Source organism: Danio rerio, chromosome 5 (assembly GCF_049306965.1).
Source record: "Danio rerio strain Tuebingen ecotype United States chromosome 5, GRCz12tu, whole genome shotgun sequence".
Classification (NCBI taxonomy): Eukaryota; Metazoa; Chordata; class Actinopteri; order Cypriniformes; family Danionidae; genus Danio; species Danio rerio.
Window position 1 is genome coordinate 29833294 of NC_133180.1, and position 17021 is coordinate 29850314.

At 35.6% G+C, this 17021-nt stretch overlaps 1 protein-coding gene across 4 annotated transcripts in view; it reads right to left on the minus strand.

Annotated features, from left to right (window-relative positions):
• si:dkey-61l1.4 overlaps positions 1-17021 on the minus strand; it is a 95208-nt gene that overhangs the window by 9478 nt on the left and 68709 nt on the right. For 2 of the 4 annotated variants that reach the window (XM_021476488.3, XM_068221445.2), the window contains 38 exons: positions 16925-16978; positions 16761-16805; positions 16610-16663; positions 16464-16508; positions 16302-16355; positions 15315-15359; positions 15145-15198; positions 14940-15047; positions 13451-13504; positions 13211-13264; positions 12690-12734; positions 12548-12601; positions 12329-12373; positions 10346-10399; positions 10124-10177; positions 9191-9244; positions 9049-9102; positions 8913-8966; positions 8774-8818; positions 8622-8666; positions 8076-8183; positions 7919-7972; positions 7792-7845; positions 7558-7611; positions 7357-7464; positions 6086-6139; positions 5744-5851; positions 5580-5633; positions 5419-5472; positions 5261-5314; positions 5036-5089; positions 4857-4964; positions 4730-4783; positions 2130-2183; positions 1957-2010; positions 349-402; positions 217-270; positions 65-118 (listed from right to left, as the gene is read on the minus strand). In XM_021476488.3, coding sequence (XP_021332163.2) covers positions 65-118; positions 217-270; positions 349-402; positions 1957-2010; positions 2130-2183; positions 4730-4783; positions 4857-4964; positions 5036-5089; positions 5261-5314; positions 5419-5472; positions 5580-5633; positions 5744-5851; positions 6086-6139; positions 7357-7464; positions 7558-7611; positions 7792-7845; positions 7919-7972; positions 8076-8183; positions 8622-8666; positions 8774-8818; positions 8913-8966; positions 9049-9102; positions 9191-9244; positions 10124-10177; positions 10346-10399; positions 12329-12373; positions 12548-12601; positions 12690-12734; positions 13211-13264; positions 13451-13504; positions 14940-15047; positions 15145-15198; positions 15315-15359; positions 16302-16355; positions 16464-16508; positions 16610-16663; positions 16761-16805; positions 16925-16978 — 2259 coding nt within the window. Of the gene's footprint in view, positions 1-64; positions 119-216; positions 271-348; positions 403-1956; positions 2011-2129; positions 2184-4729; positions 4784-4856; positions 4965-5035; positions 5090-5260; positions 5315-5418; positions 5473-5579; positions 5634-5743; positions 5852-6085; positions 6140-7356; positions 7465-7557; positions 7612-7791; positions 7846-7918; positions 7973-8071; positions 8184-8621; positions 8667-8773; positions 8819-8912; positions 8967-9048; positions 9103-9190; positions 9245-10123; positions 10178-10345; positions 10400-12328; positions 12374-12547; positions 12602-12689; positions 12735-13210; positions 13265-13450; positions 13505-14939; positions 15048-15144; positions 15199-15314; positions 15360-16301; positions 16356-16463; positions 16509-16609; positions 16664-16760; positions 16806-16924; positions 16979-17021 lie in introns of those variants that run through there. The other 2 variants (XR_012406882.1, XR_012406883.1) reach the window with 2 other exon arrangements.

Sequence of the window (17021 nt, forward strand, 5' to 3'; positions counted from 1 at the left end):
AACTAGATGAGGGAAAATGTGCTCTCTGAGAATGAGAAATCCGCTTATGCATGCGTTCATTTACATAGTGTCCTTGTCTGCCTGGAGGTCCAGTGTTTCCCTGTGCACCCTGCTGGCCCTGGTACACAAGACAAAAGCTGGTAAAATGGCTAAATTGTGACACATATCTTGCCTTTACAGTGAAATCTAAAAAATGTGCAATGAATGAATGTGTACCTTATGTCCTTTTGGTCCTCTAAGACCCCTCGGACCAGCTTTTCCTGCTTTCCCCTAAAAGCAAAAAAGATTCCAATTAATCTTCTGGAAATGTTTTCACCAAACCTAAACAAACCTCATAAGTGTACTTACTCTCCTTCCTGCATGCCCAGTCTTTCCAGAAGACCCCTTACGTGCATCATTTCCCTGGAAAATTGTTAAAGTATACAGAGATGGAAACATTTTAGAGACAACCTGAAAATGAGCAGTATATCTGGATGTACTGGATTAACTAGGTAGGGGTTTCAGTAAAATGTTAATATTTGTTTTATACTGTTATACTGTATAAGGTCCGATAACATTTCTATCATGTTTTAAACAAAAATATAGTGATTTAGAGCTATGTTTTTCCAGAAAACTACAGTTGGTCAGAATAATATATATTTTTTCTTCAATTATTCTGAATGAAAATCAGCTTTTATTTGATTTATTTTGTATTCATTTATTTGTTTATTTAATATTGACCATAGCTTAACATTGTTATACAGAAACAACTGATGCTGTGTACATATGGCATATAGCATAAAAATAATTCACAGCCCTTGTCCCTGGTTATGTTTTACATTCATTAATTCATTTTGTTTTTGTCTTATTCCTTTATTAATCAGGGGTCGCCACAGCGGAATGAACCACCAACTTATCCAGCATATGTTTCACGCAGCGGATGCCCTTCCAGCCACAACCCATCACTGAGAAACACACATACACTACGAACAGTTTAGCCAATTTACCTATAGCGGATGTCTTTAGACTTGTGGAGGAAACTGGAGCACCCAGAAGAAACACACACATACACAGAAAGAACATGCAAACTCCACACAGAAATGCCAACTGCCAGGCTTGAACCAGCGACTTTCTTGCTGTAAGGTGACAACGCTACCCACTGTACCACGGCCTTTACATAATAAAAATAAAATCTACAAATCAAATCAAATATGGATTTTTTTACTCTTCAAAAGTTAATTAGTTATTTCAGTTTGCACTGGCTGCCAGTTGCTGCTCGCATCAAATTCAAAGCTCTGATGTTTGCCTACAAAGTGACTTCTGGCCTTGCTCCTTCTTATCTGCTCTCACTTCTGCAGATCTATGTGCCCTCCAGAAACTTGCGTTCTGTGAATGAATGCGCCTCGTGGTTCCATCCCAAAGAGGGAAGAAATCACTTTCGCTCACGCTCACGCTCAATCTGCCCAGTTGGTGGAATGAACTCCCTAACTGCATCAGAACAGCAGAGTCACTCGCTACTTTCAAGAAACGACTAAAAACTCAACTATTTAGTCTCCACTTCACTTCCTAATCTGCAATTGCCTCTCTGAATATCAGACTAACTGTAGCCAAAAAAAAATAATAAATACTAATACTACTAATACTTCCCTTCTTAGACTTTACAGACCTGAAACTTGCCTATAGCACTTATTCATTGTTGCTCTTAGTTGTGTAAATTGCTTCCTTGTCCTCATTTGTAAGTCGCTTTGGATAAAAGCGTCTGCTAAATGACTAAATGTAAAATATTGTAAGAACATTAGACATAATTCTAAATGTTGAATCCAGAGAAACACAGAATGTTCAAATAGTTTCTAAATTTTGTTCATAGCTGTATTAGACTGATAGTCTAATGAGAGAAAGGAACAAGGAAAGAGTAAATTGAATGATATTGCACTTAAAATCTAATGACATGCTGACTACAGAGATTTAGACCCTGACCTTTTGGCCTTTTGGTCCATCTCTTCCTCGAGGCCCAGGTTTGCCTTTTGGACCCTAAAACATGTAAACAGAAGTAATAAATACAAGTTGACCTTTAGGCAGTGAATAAATATTTCCTTTTTTTTTCTTTTTACATCGAGTCACTTCTATATATTTTCAACACAAATACTAACTTGTGGTCCTGGAGGGCCAACAGGGCCATCAGGTCCTAATTCTCCTGGAAGACCCTGACAATAGAAGCAAATAAATATAAAAAAAAAATAATAATACATGCAGTACAAAGTAAAAAAATAAATAAACGCAGAAGTAATATAGCAAACTAAATAGATAATAAATAAATAGGAGTGTGTGATATGGCTACAATAATATTATAATTGATGTTTAATCAATTATCAATTAACCAAAACTTTCTTCAGCTAAACAATAAGAAAACTGAAGTCATTGCGTTTGGGAACAGAGATGAGGTTTTTAAAATTGCATACCTTGGCTCTAAGGCTCAAACAACACAAAATAAGGACAAGAATCTTGGTGTGGCTCAGGAGTCAGATATGAGTTTCAGTAGTCATGTCAAAGCAGTAAGTACAATGAAGACTTAGAGAAACTTGTTCATGCTTTCATCAGCAGCAGGGTGGATTACTGTAATGGACTCCTCACTGGCCTTTTCAAAAAGAAAGTCAGACAGTTGCAGCTCATCCAGAACACTACGGTCAGGATTTTGACCAAAACCAGAAAATTAGAGCACATCACACCTGCCCTCAGGTCTCTACACTGGCTTCCAGTTAGATTCAGAATAGATTTTAAAGTATTACTACTGGTCTATAAATCACTAAATGGCCTAGGACCTCAATACATCACAGATATGCTCACTGAATACAAACTTAACAGATCACTCAGATCTTTATGATCATATAAACTAGAAAATTACAAGACTTCATTTAGAGCAGAGCGAATCCACCTTCAGCTATTACGGCTGAAATCAGTTTCCAAAAATGATCAGATGTGCTCCAACTAGGGTTGTAACAATATACCCGTATGACGGTTTACCACGATTTGAACGTGCACGATTATCATACCATGAACAATTGCATATCAACGGTTTTAACCCTTAAAGACCGAGACAGCCGCCCGCGGCTAAAAATAAGTATTGCTCTTAAATGTTTAATAACTTTTGATCCGCTGATCCGATTCATACAATTCAAAGATTGGCATAAAGAAGAGAATCTCAGCTTTCCAGTGCTGAATCACATAACATTCGCGGACTTTCAGAGGCTCCGGAATCAGTGCGGTTACGTCATCAACATTTGACAACGCTGATTTGACAAAGAAACGCTCGTCACTGTGTCTCCGGACAAATCAGACATGATACATTGATGCATTGTCCCTCCTCCATGCCCAGATTGGTTCAAACTCGCTATATCACAACCAATAAGCATAGGTTTCGCTTTTGTTTGTGGACCAAGCTTTTTGAACAACACGGAATGAGAGAAAGGCATACATTTATGCGCGGCTAAATAAAACGCCAAAAAAAAAAAGTTTTGCATGAAATAATTCTCATACTAAGTACTTTTGCATGCACAGCAGCACAGAAACATGACAAAACAGTGACACAGCAAAGACGAACTGCTGCTCTTGCTGTTTTCAAAAGACGCAAATGAAGATGCAGCTGTTTATCTGCATTGCAGACAACCATTTCCAAATCCATATCCAACCATATCCATGCTGGCACATAAAACCTAAGGATGTTCCATATTGAATCTAGTTTCGTTATGTAACTATTTATAGTATAGTAAATATTTATATCTATTTTTTACTGAGGATTTGCACCATGTTTATTTGGACTTTATTTGGACTTTGACACATTATTTATTATTTTCTTATTTTTATTTGTTCATTGTAAGTGGTGTTGTTTATAGTAACTAAAAATATATTATTTGGAAAAAGTCAAAATTGCTTCACTGTTCTATTATTTTGTAACATTTGTAACATACCGTATACCGCGAAACCGTCAAACCGTGGTATTGTTTTAGACGATTATCATACCGTGAAAAATTCATACCGTTACAACCCTAGCTCCAACATTAGGTACATTCAAATCAAGACTGAAAACACATTTGTTTAGCTGTGCATTACTGAATGAGCACTGTGCTATGTCCGACAGATCGCACTATTATGTCTTTATTTTATTTCAAAACCTGTTTTAACACATTTAAATCTGTTTTTATTTGTTTTTAATCACTGTTATTATTTGTTTTTATTTTCTTTTATTCCTGTAAAGCACTATAAATTGCCACTGTGTATGAAATGTGCTATATAAATACACTTGCCCTGCCTTGCCTTAACCAATGTGCAAGCTGACATCAAATGTGTCACTCACTTTTTAAAAAATAAACAAAAATATGTCTTGTGAATGCAAAAGCATTACCTTATGAAGATGACTATATAAACACACAGTCATAATAAATTCAAATCCTTCATTCCTAAATGATTTATGTGCTATTCCAATTGTGCATTGTTGGCAATTTGGAATTAATGCACTGCTAATGATCACAAACACACACTAGGCAAATTACTGTTCAATTATTATTATGAAGAAAATATAAATAATTATAAAGCCAACACCACCAATATTGTCAATATCACACACTCTAACTAAATAGCGTATTGCTTAATTTGGATAATATACAAACAACATAAACAATAACGTTATGTTTAATATATAACATACTTATATAAAAAAATCCAGAATGACTATTTGGCCAATTTTTAGTTTTACCTCTTTTCCAGGAAATCCAGAGGGTCCATTATTACCAGTTAGACCTGGTGGACCCTGCAAGAGAGACAGTGATCAGCTGACATCACACACATCACTATATAAATTCTCATTTATTTCAGAATCTCACTTTCAGTCCTGGCGGTCCTCGTTTTCCTGGTTCACCTTTTGGTCCCTCTTGTCCTGGGAAACCCTTTGGGCCCATTAAGCCCTGGGGGCCTCTTCGACCCACGACTCCCTGCAATATGAGTATTATTTATCCCCTGAAAATCTAGCACTGATTTACCTTGAAACGTTAGCCATACTTACCAGAGGTCCTGCCTTCCCCATAACCCCTTGTAAACCCCTCCGGCCAGCCAGCCCCTGTAGACAAAAAAACAGCATGGCATTAATCTGACATTGAGAAGTTTCTGTAATCTCAGGTAGCAGTCAAATGTGTCACACTTCTGTCTTGTTCACAGTTTGGTTACATATGCAATATGCCGATTATTTTACCCAAACGGTTGTATTCTGGAAAACAGTCATTGATTTTACCTGATTGCCTTGATCTCCTGGATATCCATTCGGTCCTGGTGATCCAGTTTCGCCCTTTTAAAACAAAGAGCAGGACTGTTGCATTAGGAAATGTATAAGGGTAATCCTGATCAAGGAACATTGATGAAAGAAACTCAAGAAAGAAAAGGCAGTGATACCTTTGGGCCTGGTGGGCCGTTTGCTCCTGGTGGTCCCCGAAGACCCATCAAACCCTGCATTGAAAGTCAATTTATAGAATCTTTTAACTAGCTAATGTGTATTCTCCATCCAAAACAACTATATACGTTAATTTAGGTGTTTTGTTTCTTAAAATCCCTACCTCTAGACCCATTAATCCAGATGGACCAATCTTTCCCATTAAACCATTTTGACCCTAGTGAAGAGATTATCATTCAAGGCATTAGACACTAAAATTATGGTGTATACAGTAGTAGTAGGTATTATATCTTTGGGTCTGACAATGAACTCAGCAAAATCATTAACCGGTGATCCGAGGTAGCCTTTATTCCCTTTTAGTCCACGTTCTCCTCCATCCCCCAAATGTCCAGGAGGACCTTGTTGGCCAGAGAATCCTCGATGTCCAGGGTCACCCTGATTAAAATAAAGACTATCATTGCAAACTCTTCTACAGTGTATCTAATGACATCTTACGTAACCATATTGTGATTTTTAAACTGAACTAAACTAAACTGAACTAACGTCAACTTTGAAAACTGGCCTGACATGGTTTCAATTCACTATAATCTTCTATGTTAAGCTGCTTTGACACAATCTGCATTGTAAAAGCGCTATAGAAATAAAGATGAATTGAATTTTTTTTTTTACCTTTTGTCCTTTGGGGCCCTGGTTTCCAGTTATACCAGGAGGTCCAATACCTCCCTGCGCATGAAATACACAATTATCAATGCATTTTAAATATACAGCATGAGGAATTTTAAAGTTGAAATAAAGAATTTCAAATGTTTGGGATCAAAAATGTTTTTGAAAGAAGTCTCTTGTGCTCAAAATACAGTAAATACTTAAAAATTAAAAAAAAAGAGTTTGCCCATTTCTATCTATATTTTAAAATGTCATTCCTTTTAGTCATGATCAAGCTAAAATCAGCAGTCTGTAGATTGTTTACTATGTTCTGAAACATAAATTTAAGCATGTGACTATATTGCATTCTCCAGTGCTCATTTACATTAGGGCTGTTCAGTCAAATTATTGTTGTTTTGGTACAGATGCAAATGCGATTACCGTGTTCACATATTCTTAAATGAATCAAAAAAGAAAATACAACAGTAAAGGAGCCATATATAAACTGTTTTGAAGCTCATGAAACACTTCTTATTATCGGTGTCGATAACAGTTGTTTATTATTCTAAAGCCACAGCCATATCACCCTGCAACCCAAGAACAGTTACTCACTGAAGTGAACCAGGTCTGAGCCTGGTCAGTACCTGGATGGTAGACCACATGGGAAAACCAGGTTGCTTTTGGAAGTGGTGTTAGTGAGGCCAGCAGGGAGTCCTCAACCTGCAGTCTGAGTCCTAATGCCCCAGTATAGCGAAGGGGACATTATGCTGTCAGTGAGCACCATCTTTCGGATGAGATGTTAATCCGACCGCCTGACTCTCTGTGGTCACTACAAATCCTATGGCACTTGTAAAAAGAGTAGTGGTGTAACCCCTTTGTCCTGGCCAAAATCCGTCTATCAGCCATTAACAATCATGGCCTCCCAATCATCCCCATCAACCTAATTGGCTCTACCACTGTCTCTCTAATCCACTGGTGTGTGGTGAGCGCACTGGTGCTGTTGTCCTGTGGCTGTCGTTGCAACATCAAGTAGATGCTGCACACTGATGGTGAAGTGGAGAGACCCCTTCCCCCCAACCCTTGTAATTTTGAATAGTCATACACAATAAATGTTCTATATAAATACACATTACATTACATTAAAGACTTGTTGATGATTTTGAAGTTCAATAAAAACTAATTGAACTCTTTTATAACAATGTATTTTGGGTCCCTTGTGAATTGAAAAAGGAGTCTTACTGGCTCCAGACTTTTCAAAGGTAGTGTAGGTAAATATTGGGCCTCATGCAATCACTGACCTCTTTGCCACGAGGTCCTGGAGCACCTAGAACACCCTGAGAGCCCTGAGGCCCCTGTTCTCCCGGAAACCCATTTGGACCAGGTTTTCCCTTGGGTCCAGGTGATCCCTTAAATCAAACATCCAAGTAAAATCATTGACATGAAAAAGTATGGAGAGAAAGCTGACGTATGATAAACAAGCATCAGTATTTTGTACGTACAACATCCCCCTTTGACCCTGTTGGACCCTCTAAACCAACTCGACCCGGATGGCCCTATAATAGGGAGAGGTAAAAAAAAAAAAAAAAAAAAAGTTAATTTATGCTTAAATTTACATTGACAAATGACCCAGTTTTTGTATATTTAGTAATCAGCCCAAGAAAAGATTAAGTCGACTATTAAACAGGACACTTCCTGATTGCAGTTAATTTTTTCATATATTTATAAGAACTGACCTGTGGCCCATACAGTCCAACAGATCCAGGGTCACCTGCAGGTCCTGGCACTCCCTAGATAAGAGCATGCTTAATCCCATGTGTTATGTTGAAACTGTATTTTATTAAATGGAAATGCCTACAATACCTGCTCCCCTTTCTCTCCTGTCTGACCAATCATTCCACTTGATCCTGGTGAGCCCTAAAGAATGGCACATTATCATCAGAGTCTGAGTAAAAGCTCAGGACTGTTACTTTCTTTTACAATTCTATCCTAAAAAACTAAATAAGAAGTACCCACTCACTGGCAATCCAATTGGTCCTTGTTTTCCCTTTGACCCCTGAGGCCCCAGGCTGCCTGGGGGTCCTTGCTTTCCAGTTACACCTTCAGCACCTGGCAGTCCAGAGGGCCCCTGAATTAACAAATAAATTGTCCATTATTGTATTTAACATTGTCTTGACAAAATGTCCCCACAAGGTAAGCAACACCAGTGAAGTTTGAACTAGTGTGGAAATCACACTAAATATATCATACTTATACCTAGTGTGGACATCATACTTTTGAATCATATGAAATGCTCAGTTCATGTCTGTTTATTTGTCAAATTTTAAATTATGATCAAATGATTTAATATATTTTAAAATGGTTTGATGTAATTTATTAGTTTAAGCAGCCTTTACTAGCGTCCTCCTTGTCATACGATTAAAAAAAATATATATTTTCCATGCTGATTTCTTTCTATTGATATCTATGCACACATTTGTACATGCTTATTTATCTGTTATACTTTATAATACTTTAAATCTATGTTCCATAATTACATGCATGTGCTTTACTGAGGGCTACATACAGGCAGTCCTTGGAAGCCCGTCGGTCCAGTTTCTCCTTGGCGACCCTTAAAAAGTTGGAAACATCACAGATAACCTCTCTGTATTCAAAAAAGTTCAGCAAATAAAGTTTAAAAAATACATCTTGTCTGTTTAAATCCTTAAATAAAATCACCGGGGGTCCACGTGAGCCTCTCTCTCCAGCTGGGCCAGCTAAACCCTTAGAAGATCAACAGGGTAACATTAGTTTTAGACAAAAAGTGACCATGGTGTCATAAAATGAATGATACTTCCTGACATACAGCTCAACTTACAGGTGGTCCTCTTTTCCCTGGTGGTCCTAATGGTCCCCTAATGCCAGGTTCACCCTATATACATACACACATGATATGATACAACATCCAGAATTATTAGAGAAGTTTCATTGTAAAATATGCAAAACTTTCGAACCCTTTCTCCTGTGTGTCCTGGCGGTCCACGAAGGCCGATGGCTCCTGGATAGCCCTGAGAGCAAGAAAACAGTTCTAAATCTAATCACAACTACAAAAAGTAAATCATGAATAATCTTATCAAACTGGATAGCGACACTTACATACATGCCTACAGGCCCCTGAGCACCTGCCAAGCCAGCTTTTCCAGTGAAGCCCTAATCACACACAGACCACATAATATATATATATATATAAACACTGATTTCTATTAAAGACTATAGAATACACAAGACATGTGGCTCTTTTAGTTTCAAATGCGTAACATCAATATGGCAAATGAAGCCCCGCCTTCAAGTACAGGAGCCAATCATCGATCGCTATAGACTGACTTTTCCCCCCGGAGAGGGGTTTGGACCAGACGTGTGCTTTTACAACAGTTTCTGCAGTAGTTATTAAACATCTAGAGTTAACAAACAGTGAATACTTGCTTCACAGACATGAGAAATATATCCACATAAAGCTAGAAAAAATGTTTAAATGAACCAACTACATTTAAAAACAAATGTTTTTTTGATTTTGTAATTCGTATGAAATGGTACAGTCAGTCCCGTTAAATAACATGGCATATCACATCATAGCAAATACTCGAACGGCCACAAATTTGTAAACAAAGTGGTTGCTGCATTTTGAAAGGAGATTTGTCATCAATACCACGTTGAAATTACTTCAGAAGGCCAGCACAACCATTATTCAGTCGATGATGTCACGTCATGAAGAAGGTTGGTGTCGTGATCTTGTTCCCTTTGAGTGCGCATGTGCATTAGAACGCATTTTTTTTAATTTAATGCAGATTTTTGTTTAATTTGAACATTTTGAAAGGAAACTTAGGAAAGAGTTGAGTTGTTTAACTTTGAATCCAAATATGAAATTTTATCGTAAGCTAGGCAAACAGTTTCCCCATTCAAACAGAAGGCTCGAGCATACTGCCGGAGAAGCATTTCAAAGATGGTCGCCAAGTGAAATTACTTGCCTTAAAAGGACTTTGTTTGTATTCAATAATGATCTAACATTCATTAGAGCTTCAAAAGTCTTACCTTTTCACCAGGAGGGCCTTGAGTACCATCTTGGCCTGGTCGTCCAGGTGGGCCCTAATAAGATAAAAAAAAAAGAAAAAAAAGAAATGAAAAATATTTTATGGGTTAAAAAGCAAGCAGTTTCAAATTCAGTGACGCTAAGGAAAATGAAACATGAACAATTTTTTACTACAAAATATTTGAAAGTCTTTGCAATAACCTTTGTCCTGTTGTTCTGCTCACCTGTGAGCCTGAAGGACCTTGCTTTCCTGGTTCTCCAATCACACCCCTCAGGCCCTTCCAACAATACAGAAGTTAAACATAACAAAAAAAAAAAAATAAGTGAATAAGTGGAAAATGTCAACATTGAGTTGTTTTGTAATAAGCATACAAACATTTAGGATTCTGCACTTTTTTATTACTAGTTTGCATCGAACTAATTTCTTAGACCTGTTGACTTTTCTTTCAGATTAAAATGTCTTTTCTTCCACTGAAGCATGAGACGCTTTTTGGATCACTCTCAAATCAAGCTGGATTACAAGATGATCGGATTTACATAGGTTTATGCATCAAATATGTGGGTCAAAATTGAAGTAAATTTTCATTTTTGGATAAACTATCCCTTTAAAACATCCCTTTCCACTCATAAGAGTCTGCTGTTAAATTTGATCTTTTCATTTTTCAATAAGTTAAAAAAAAGATGATCACTTCATTTTAATCATGATTTACACCATTTTAATTTTAACCATGATGACATACCCCACTAAAATAATGTCATTCAGCGTAATAACATTTTATATACCAAATAAATCTTAAAATATATTATCCTGCACCACTAAACCATCATAGGGGTCAATTTTTTATTTAAGATTTATACAATCAAATGAAAGCTGGATTAATAAACCTTCCATTAACATATTGTTTGTTAGAATATGATATTATTTGGTCAAAATACATCTGTTTGAAAATCTGGAATTTAAGGCTTAAAAAGAATATAAATATTAAGAAAATTACAATTAAAGATCGCAATTCTTATCATTGCATATTAGTAATCAAAAGTTACATTTTGAGATTTATAGAATGAAATTTCTTTGAGAAAAATTATCTTTACATTATATTCTAAGGAGTTTTGGAATAAAAAAAAAAGACCAATAGAATAGCTATTTGGCTATTCCTACAATTCAGTTCATGATTTGTGGTCCAATCACAATTATGTATCACAATGCCAGAAAATACTGATTAATTGTCATCTTAAATCCCTTTTACTGCAAACCAATAGTTTAACATTTCTCAGCAGGACATTTTTTAAACATAAAAAAGCATAAACAATTTATATTATATATACTATTTGTATTATAGGTTATGCTGAAAGATAACACAGAATGTTATTTCACACATTTTTTAACATGTTCTTTTACTTTATTTTTAATTATTATTATTTTTATATGTATTCAAACAGAAACTTGATGTAGACGGTGAAATTACACTAATTGAAATCACACTAAGTAGGACATCTATGTTGATCCTGGAATGTAATTATTGTTCGAAAATGTAATCCATACCAAATCCCTACCTCTGAACCTAACCCTAACTGTAAATCACACTAACCGAAAAATACTTCAACCAATCAGAATTAAGGGATAAGTTTACAGTTTATGTTAAGTTTAGGTTTGCAGTTAGGGTTATGTGCTTCTACATGATTGTTATCCAACTATTATTCCTTTCTGATTTTGGGAATAATTTACAGTTAGGGTTGGGTTCAGAGGTAGGAATAGGTATGGATAAATTTTTGAAAATTCCAGGATCAACATAGATGTTAATCCAGGATCGCATCCTACTTGGGGGGGGGGGGGGGGGGGGGAAATAAAAATAAAAAATAAAAAAATCACACTCAACCATTGCTCCCTATAAGAATACAAAATATAACACATACTGTACTGCTGTCATGCTGAAAGTGAGGTGATTCCTCCACAACAGAAGGATAAACAGAAGGATAAACCCATAAAAGTTGTTAAAGACCTTGTTAAGTTTAATCGTCTCTGATCTTTTCACCTTTCCATGCCAGTCTGACCTTCACATGCCCATAGGCAGTGCTTCTTCTAATGCTGGTAATAGGTCTTTTAAAGAACCATATGTTATCATTTTTAACCTTTACAACAAGCTTTTATTATAGCTGCAATCTGCTCTCAATTGACTGAAATATTTAGCTGATGATGTGAAACATACGTGGGGTCCTTTATCTCCTGGGTTTCCGACAGAACCAGAAACACCCTGCAAGACACACGTCAAAATTCAGAACCGTTCATTTCTTACATTGCTCTAAGATTCATATATATATATATATATAATATATATATGATATAATACATATATATATGAAAAAGCACTATGACTGATGTATAGAGTATATATAAAAACTTGATATTAAATGTATGAAATGGGAACCTGTGTACCAGGCTTTCCTTCTGGTCCCTCAGCACCAACTGAACCTCGTAATCCCTGCAAAAGCACAAGTGTATGTAGGATTGATTTAATAATATGTGTGACAAATAAATCTTAACACATTTTACCAATTGAATTCTCTTACCACTATTCCAGGTATACCAGGAGGACCATGTTGGCCTGCTCGACCCTGAGTAAATGACATATTTCAATGTGATCAAATGACACAGGATGACTTTTTTAAATGTTTCTGATTCATAATAATTAATACCAAATATCATAATGTTCAATACATATTTTTAATATATGGTTAAATAAAACATATTAGCAAATTGGAGACCATAAAAATTGTATTTACTTTAAAATTTGACATTTTAAAATCTTTATTTTATATTAAAATATGCTGATGACATATATATACACACACACACATACATAACATGAAATATGTATCATGTATCATATCATAAATCTCTTTATTAATATCACTTTTCAATGACCAAGTTTCCTAAACTGTGCCAAATTCTATATTCTTTTAAATATTTAAATTATTAAATGTATTCAGCATATATATATATATATATATATATATATATATATATATATATATATATATATATATATATATATATATATATCAGATTATAAAACAAACGGTAAATTTACTCTGGATCCTTTTGATCCTGTTCTTCCATTACCACCAGGTTCACCCCTGCTGCCCTAAAGAGACAAAATTAAAATAGATGCTGTTTTTCAGGTGAATGTATCACTAGGACACAATTAAAAATCACTTTTGAGCAGCCTTTATGTTTTAGCTGATCTCTTGTGTAGACTGATGTAAAATGGAGAGCTTTAAGAATGTTTTTGTTGTGATTGCTCCACCTGAAAGTCATAAATAACTCTTACCTTCTGACCCTCTTTTCCCAGCATTCCCTGAGGACCCACTTCACCATCTATACCCTGGGGGAGAGAAAACAGTATCTTTTACCCAGAAATCTTCTTTTGAAGCTAAGTAAACCTGATTTATATCAGAGGTGTACAAGCCTGTTCCTGAAGGGCCACTATCCTTGAGTTTAGCTCCTACTTTAAAAACACCTGAGCCAGCTACAGTAATCCAAGGCTGCGTCTGAAATCCCATACTTTCCCAATATAAACCAATTTAGGTGCATGGATGATAGTGGCATAAAAACTGCGAAAACCAAAATATGTATTAATAAAACAGTAAACAATTTTGTAGTTGTCAAATACGCTATTTGAAAATAGATGTTTAAATTTGCTTTATATTTTATGAATATATAATAAAGTTATTTTTCTTACACTGTAAAAATATATGATCAATTAGTCCTGACAGCATATGTTTTTGGTCATTTTAACTTATTTTATTTTTATTTTAACTTTGGTTATTTTAAGCTCATTTTAATAAACTAAATTAATCATGTTCTAAATATTATTAATATTAATATTAATATACTTAATATTATAAGTTACGCAAGCCGATTTAAGTAACTTTAATGGACTCAAAGTTAATTTGATTCAGCTTAAAAATTTAAGGCAACCAGAATGTTTTTAACAGTGAACATGTTTTTTTGCTAGTTACTAAGGGTTAGCATATTAGTACAAGAAAGCAGGATTTCTGCTGGGAAACCCTTTAAAAATATTATTATTTCTAGTGTGATTTTACACTTCACATCTCTATTATAGAGCTGCTGCTTTCTGACAGCTGTTCGGCTTCTGCCACAAAATATGGCATTGCTGTTTACAAACACAACATTGGGCTATAGTAGGCTAAAAACAGTATGTGACTGACAAAGTATGCTGAAATTCTCAGCACAGTAGTAATTTTAGTAAAACAGTGATTCAAAACTCTAATAAAACAAGTGACAGCTTCATATTTTACATTTCTGTACAGAGACTTGGTCACATTTTGATCTTTTGTTGGTCTCATGAAATCATGTGATACAAATTTGCAGGTCAGAGTTCACCAAGCTTGAACTTGTAATGTCCGATTAAAACAAGGCCTTCAGCGTCAACGCTTGACAGAAGGCATAAAGTTGGGGCTGACGCAATCGTCATAGCGGTGTCAGCCAATGAAATTAGTCAGCAATCGGCTACTGTCTGAGCTGGTGTATTTGCATACAGCGATCTGATTGGCTGACGTTTCCGTTGATGCGTTCAAATAAGTAGGAAAGTAAATTATTTTGAATGCAGCCAGGGTTTTCAAAACACTTGCTTACATAGTTTTAAGTGATCTGGAGCTGTTCAGGGCAAACTCTACAGGACGTTGATCCTTCAGAAGCAAGACTGGACACCATTGCTTTAGTTCTTGTGGCTATCTGCTTGTTTCATCATTTTATGAAAGATTCAAGAAAGGTTAAAGGATAGTCCATCTATTTACCTGGATCCCTGCAGCCCCTGGTTGACCTTTGACACCAGGTAATCCAGTGAGGCCTGACTGACCCCTCTCGCCTTGAGGACCCATGATGCCTGGTGCTCCTCGTGGACCCTATAGACGTACAGTTTAGTCATAATAACTGACAGTTGCCTGAATCCTTCAAGTAAAGCTTCATAACTTTTGAATGTATTATGGTATTGGTGATTACTTTTTTCCCCTTGGGTCCTTCTTCACCCTTCTCTCCATCCGGGCCCCTATTGCCCTAAATCAGAGGAATTAATTAGTGAGATTATCCAGTACATGACAGACACATGTATTTAGGAATATTTACTGCACTGCCAAAGAAACATACAGTGAGAGTTTTATCAGATATCTTACTGTGACACCTGGAAAGCCTTTTGGACCTGGATCTCCAGTCATACCCTAAAAAAAAAAAAAAGAATAAAAGAACAAATGAATCAATGAACAAACAAACAAATAAATGAATTAATAAATGAAAGGCGTAATGACAAATGAAGAAAAAAGAAACAAACAAAAACATAAAAGAACAAATGACCACTGATTAAATCAATTAAATAATCAAAGTAAATGAATGAACAAATAAATTAAAGAAATAAAAATAACCTAAATAGAACTATTTATTGAACAAAACAACAAATTATTCCATAAACTAGCAAACAAACACAGAAATAATACTAAAATAAATAAAAACACAGACTTTTAACCCTTGTCCAAGTTGAAATTTTCTATCCTTTTGTTATGTTAGGGATGAAAACATCCACTAAATTAAAATGCATCAGATTAACATTTGTTTTTTTGCATGAATCTGTTAATCAACCTCAATTCTGATCAAAATAATAAATTGTTAAAATAAGATTTGTCACAAAAGATCATTCTGCTAGCTGAACAGCAGATAAAGTTATGGCCAAATTAAGACACAAAATCACCCCAGAGTGCATGAAAACATCCCCAACAGTACATACGTGTTAAATGATAATGTATTTATTTATCTTAATATTTATTTATTTTGTTTTTAAGTTGCTATTTTTATCATCACATAAAAAAGTCCAGTTAAATTGTTTTTTCAAAACATGATTTAATTGTTTTTTTCCCCCCATATGAAGGTATCTTTACAGAGCACACTGATAATAACAGGACTGCAGTTTGGCAGGCTGTAATTTAATAGACACCAATGAGAATTTATTTAGTCAGAATACATGTCTCTAATAAGCTAATTGGAGTTAAAATGCAATACAGAACATATACTGATGTTATAACGACCGCTAAAGGCCTGATGTATGAATGTATAAATCAGATTCAAGCATTTTTCTCCAGCTTACATTTAATACATGGCAATAGACTCACCATAGGCCCTTCAATGCCTTGTAGCCCTCTGTTTCCTACTGGACCCTCTTTACCCTGTCCACAAACAAAAACATCTAAAGTATCCATTCAATAATAAACACAACACAATACTGTACATGATAGATGTGCTACTAATTTTCGGTTTCTGACTTCCAAACTTACTATGTCACCTTTGAGACCCTGTGGACCACCCTGACCTGGAAGTCCCTGTGGAAAAACATCCATTAGCATGCTGTATGTTACAACATAGTCTTGTTTATCATTAGCATTACATGCATTGCTAGTGTACAATATGAAATGTACAGTACCTGTAATCCAGGCTGACCAGGTGGGCCTCTGATTCCATCAGTTCCTCTAGGCCCCTATAAGAGCAATAGTCAGGACATGTTTCATGTTATTTTTTGACTCAAAAGATCAAAGCTTTATGAAGCAATCACACAATACAGTGTGTGAAAATACCTGTGGGCCTTTACGTCCAATAGGACCAGCAGGTCCAGCATCCCCCTATAACAGAAAAACATTGTCAGCTTCAAATTTGGTTGACTTTATTTTTGTAACCTTTACTAGGCCTTACTACAGGTTAATAGTAATGAAATTTTATTACAAACATGGCAGTTACTTACTTCTGAGCCATTAACACCTTGCGCACCAACCAGTCCTGTAGCCCCTGGTGCTCCCTGATAAGACACATTAGAATCCTTATTTATTTATTCATTCATT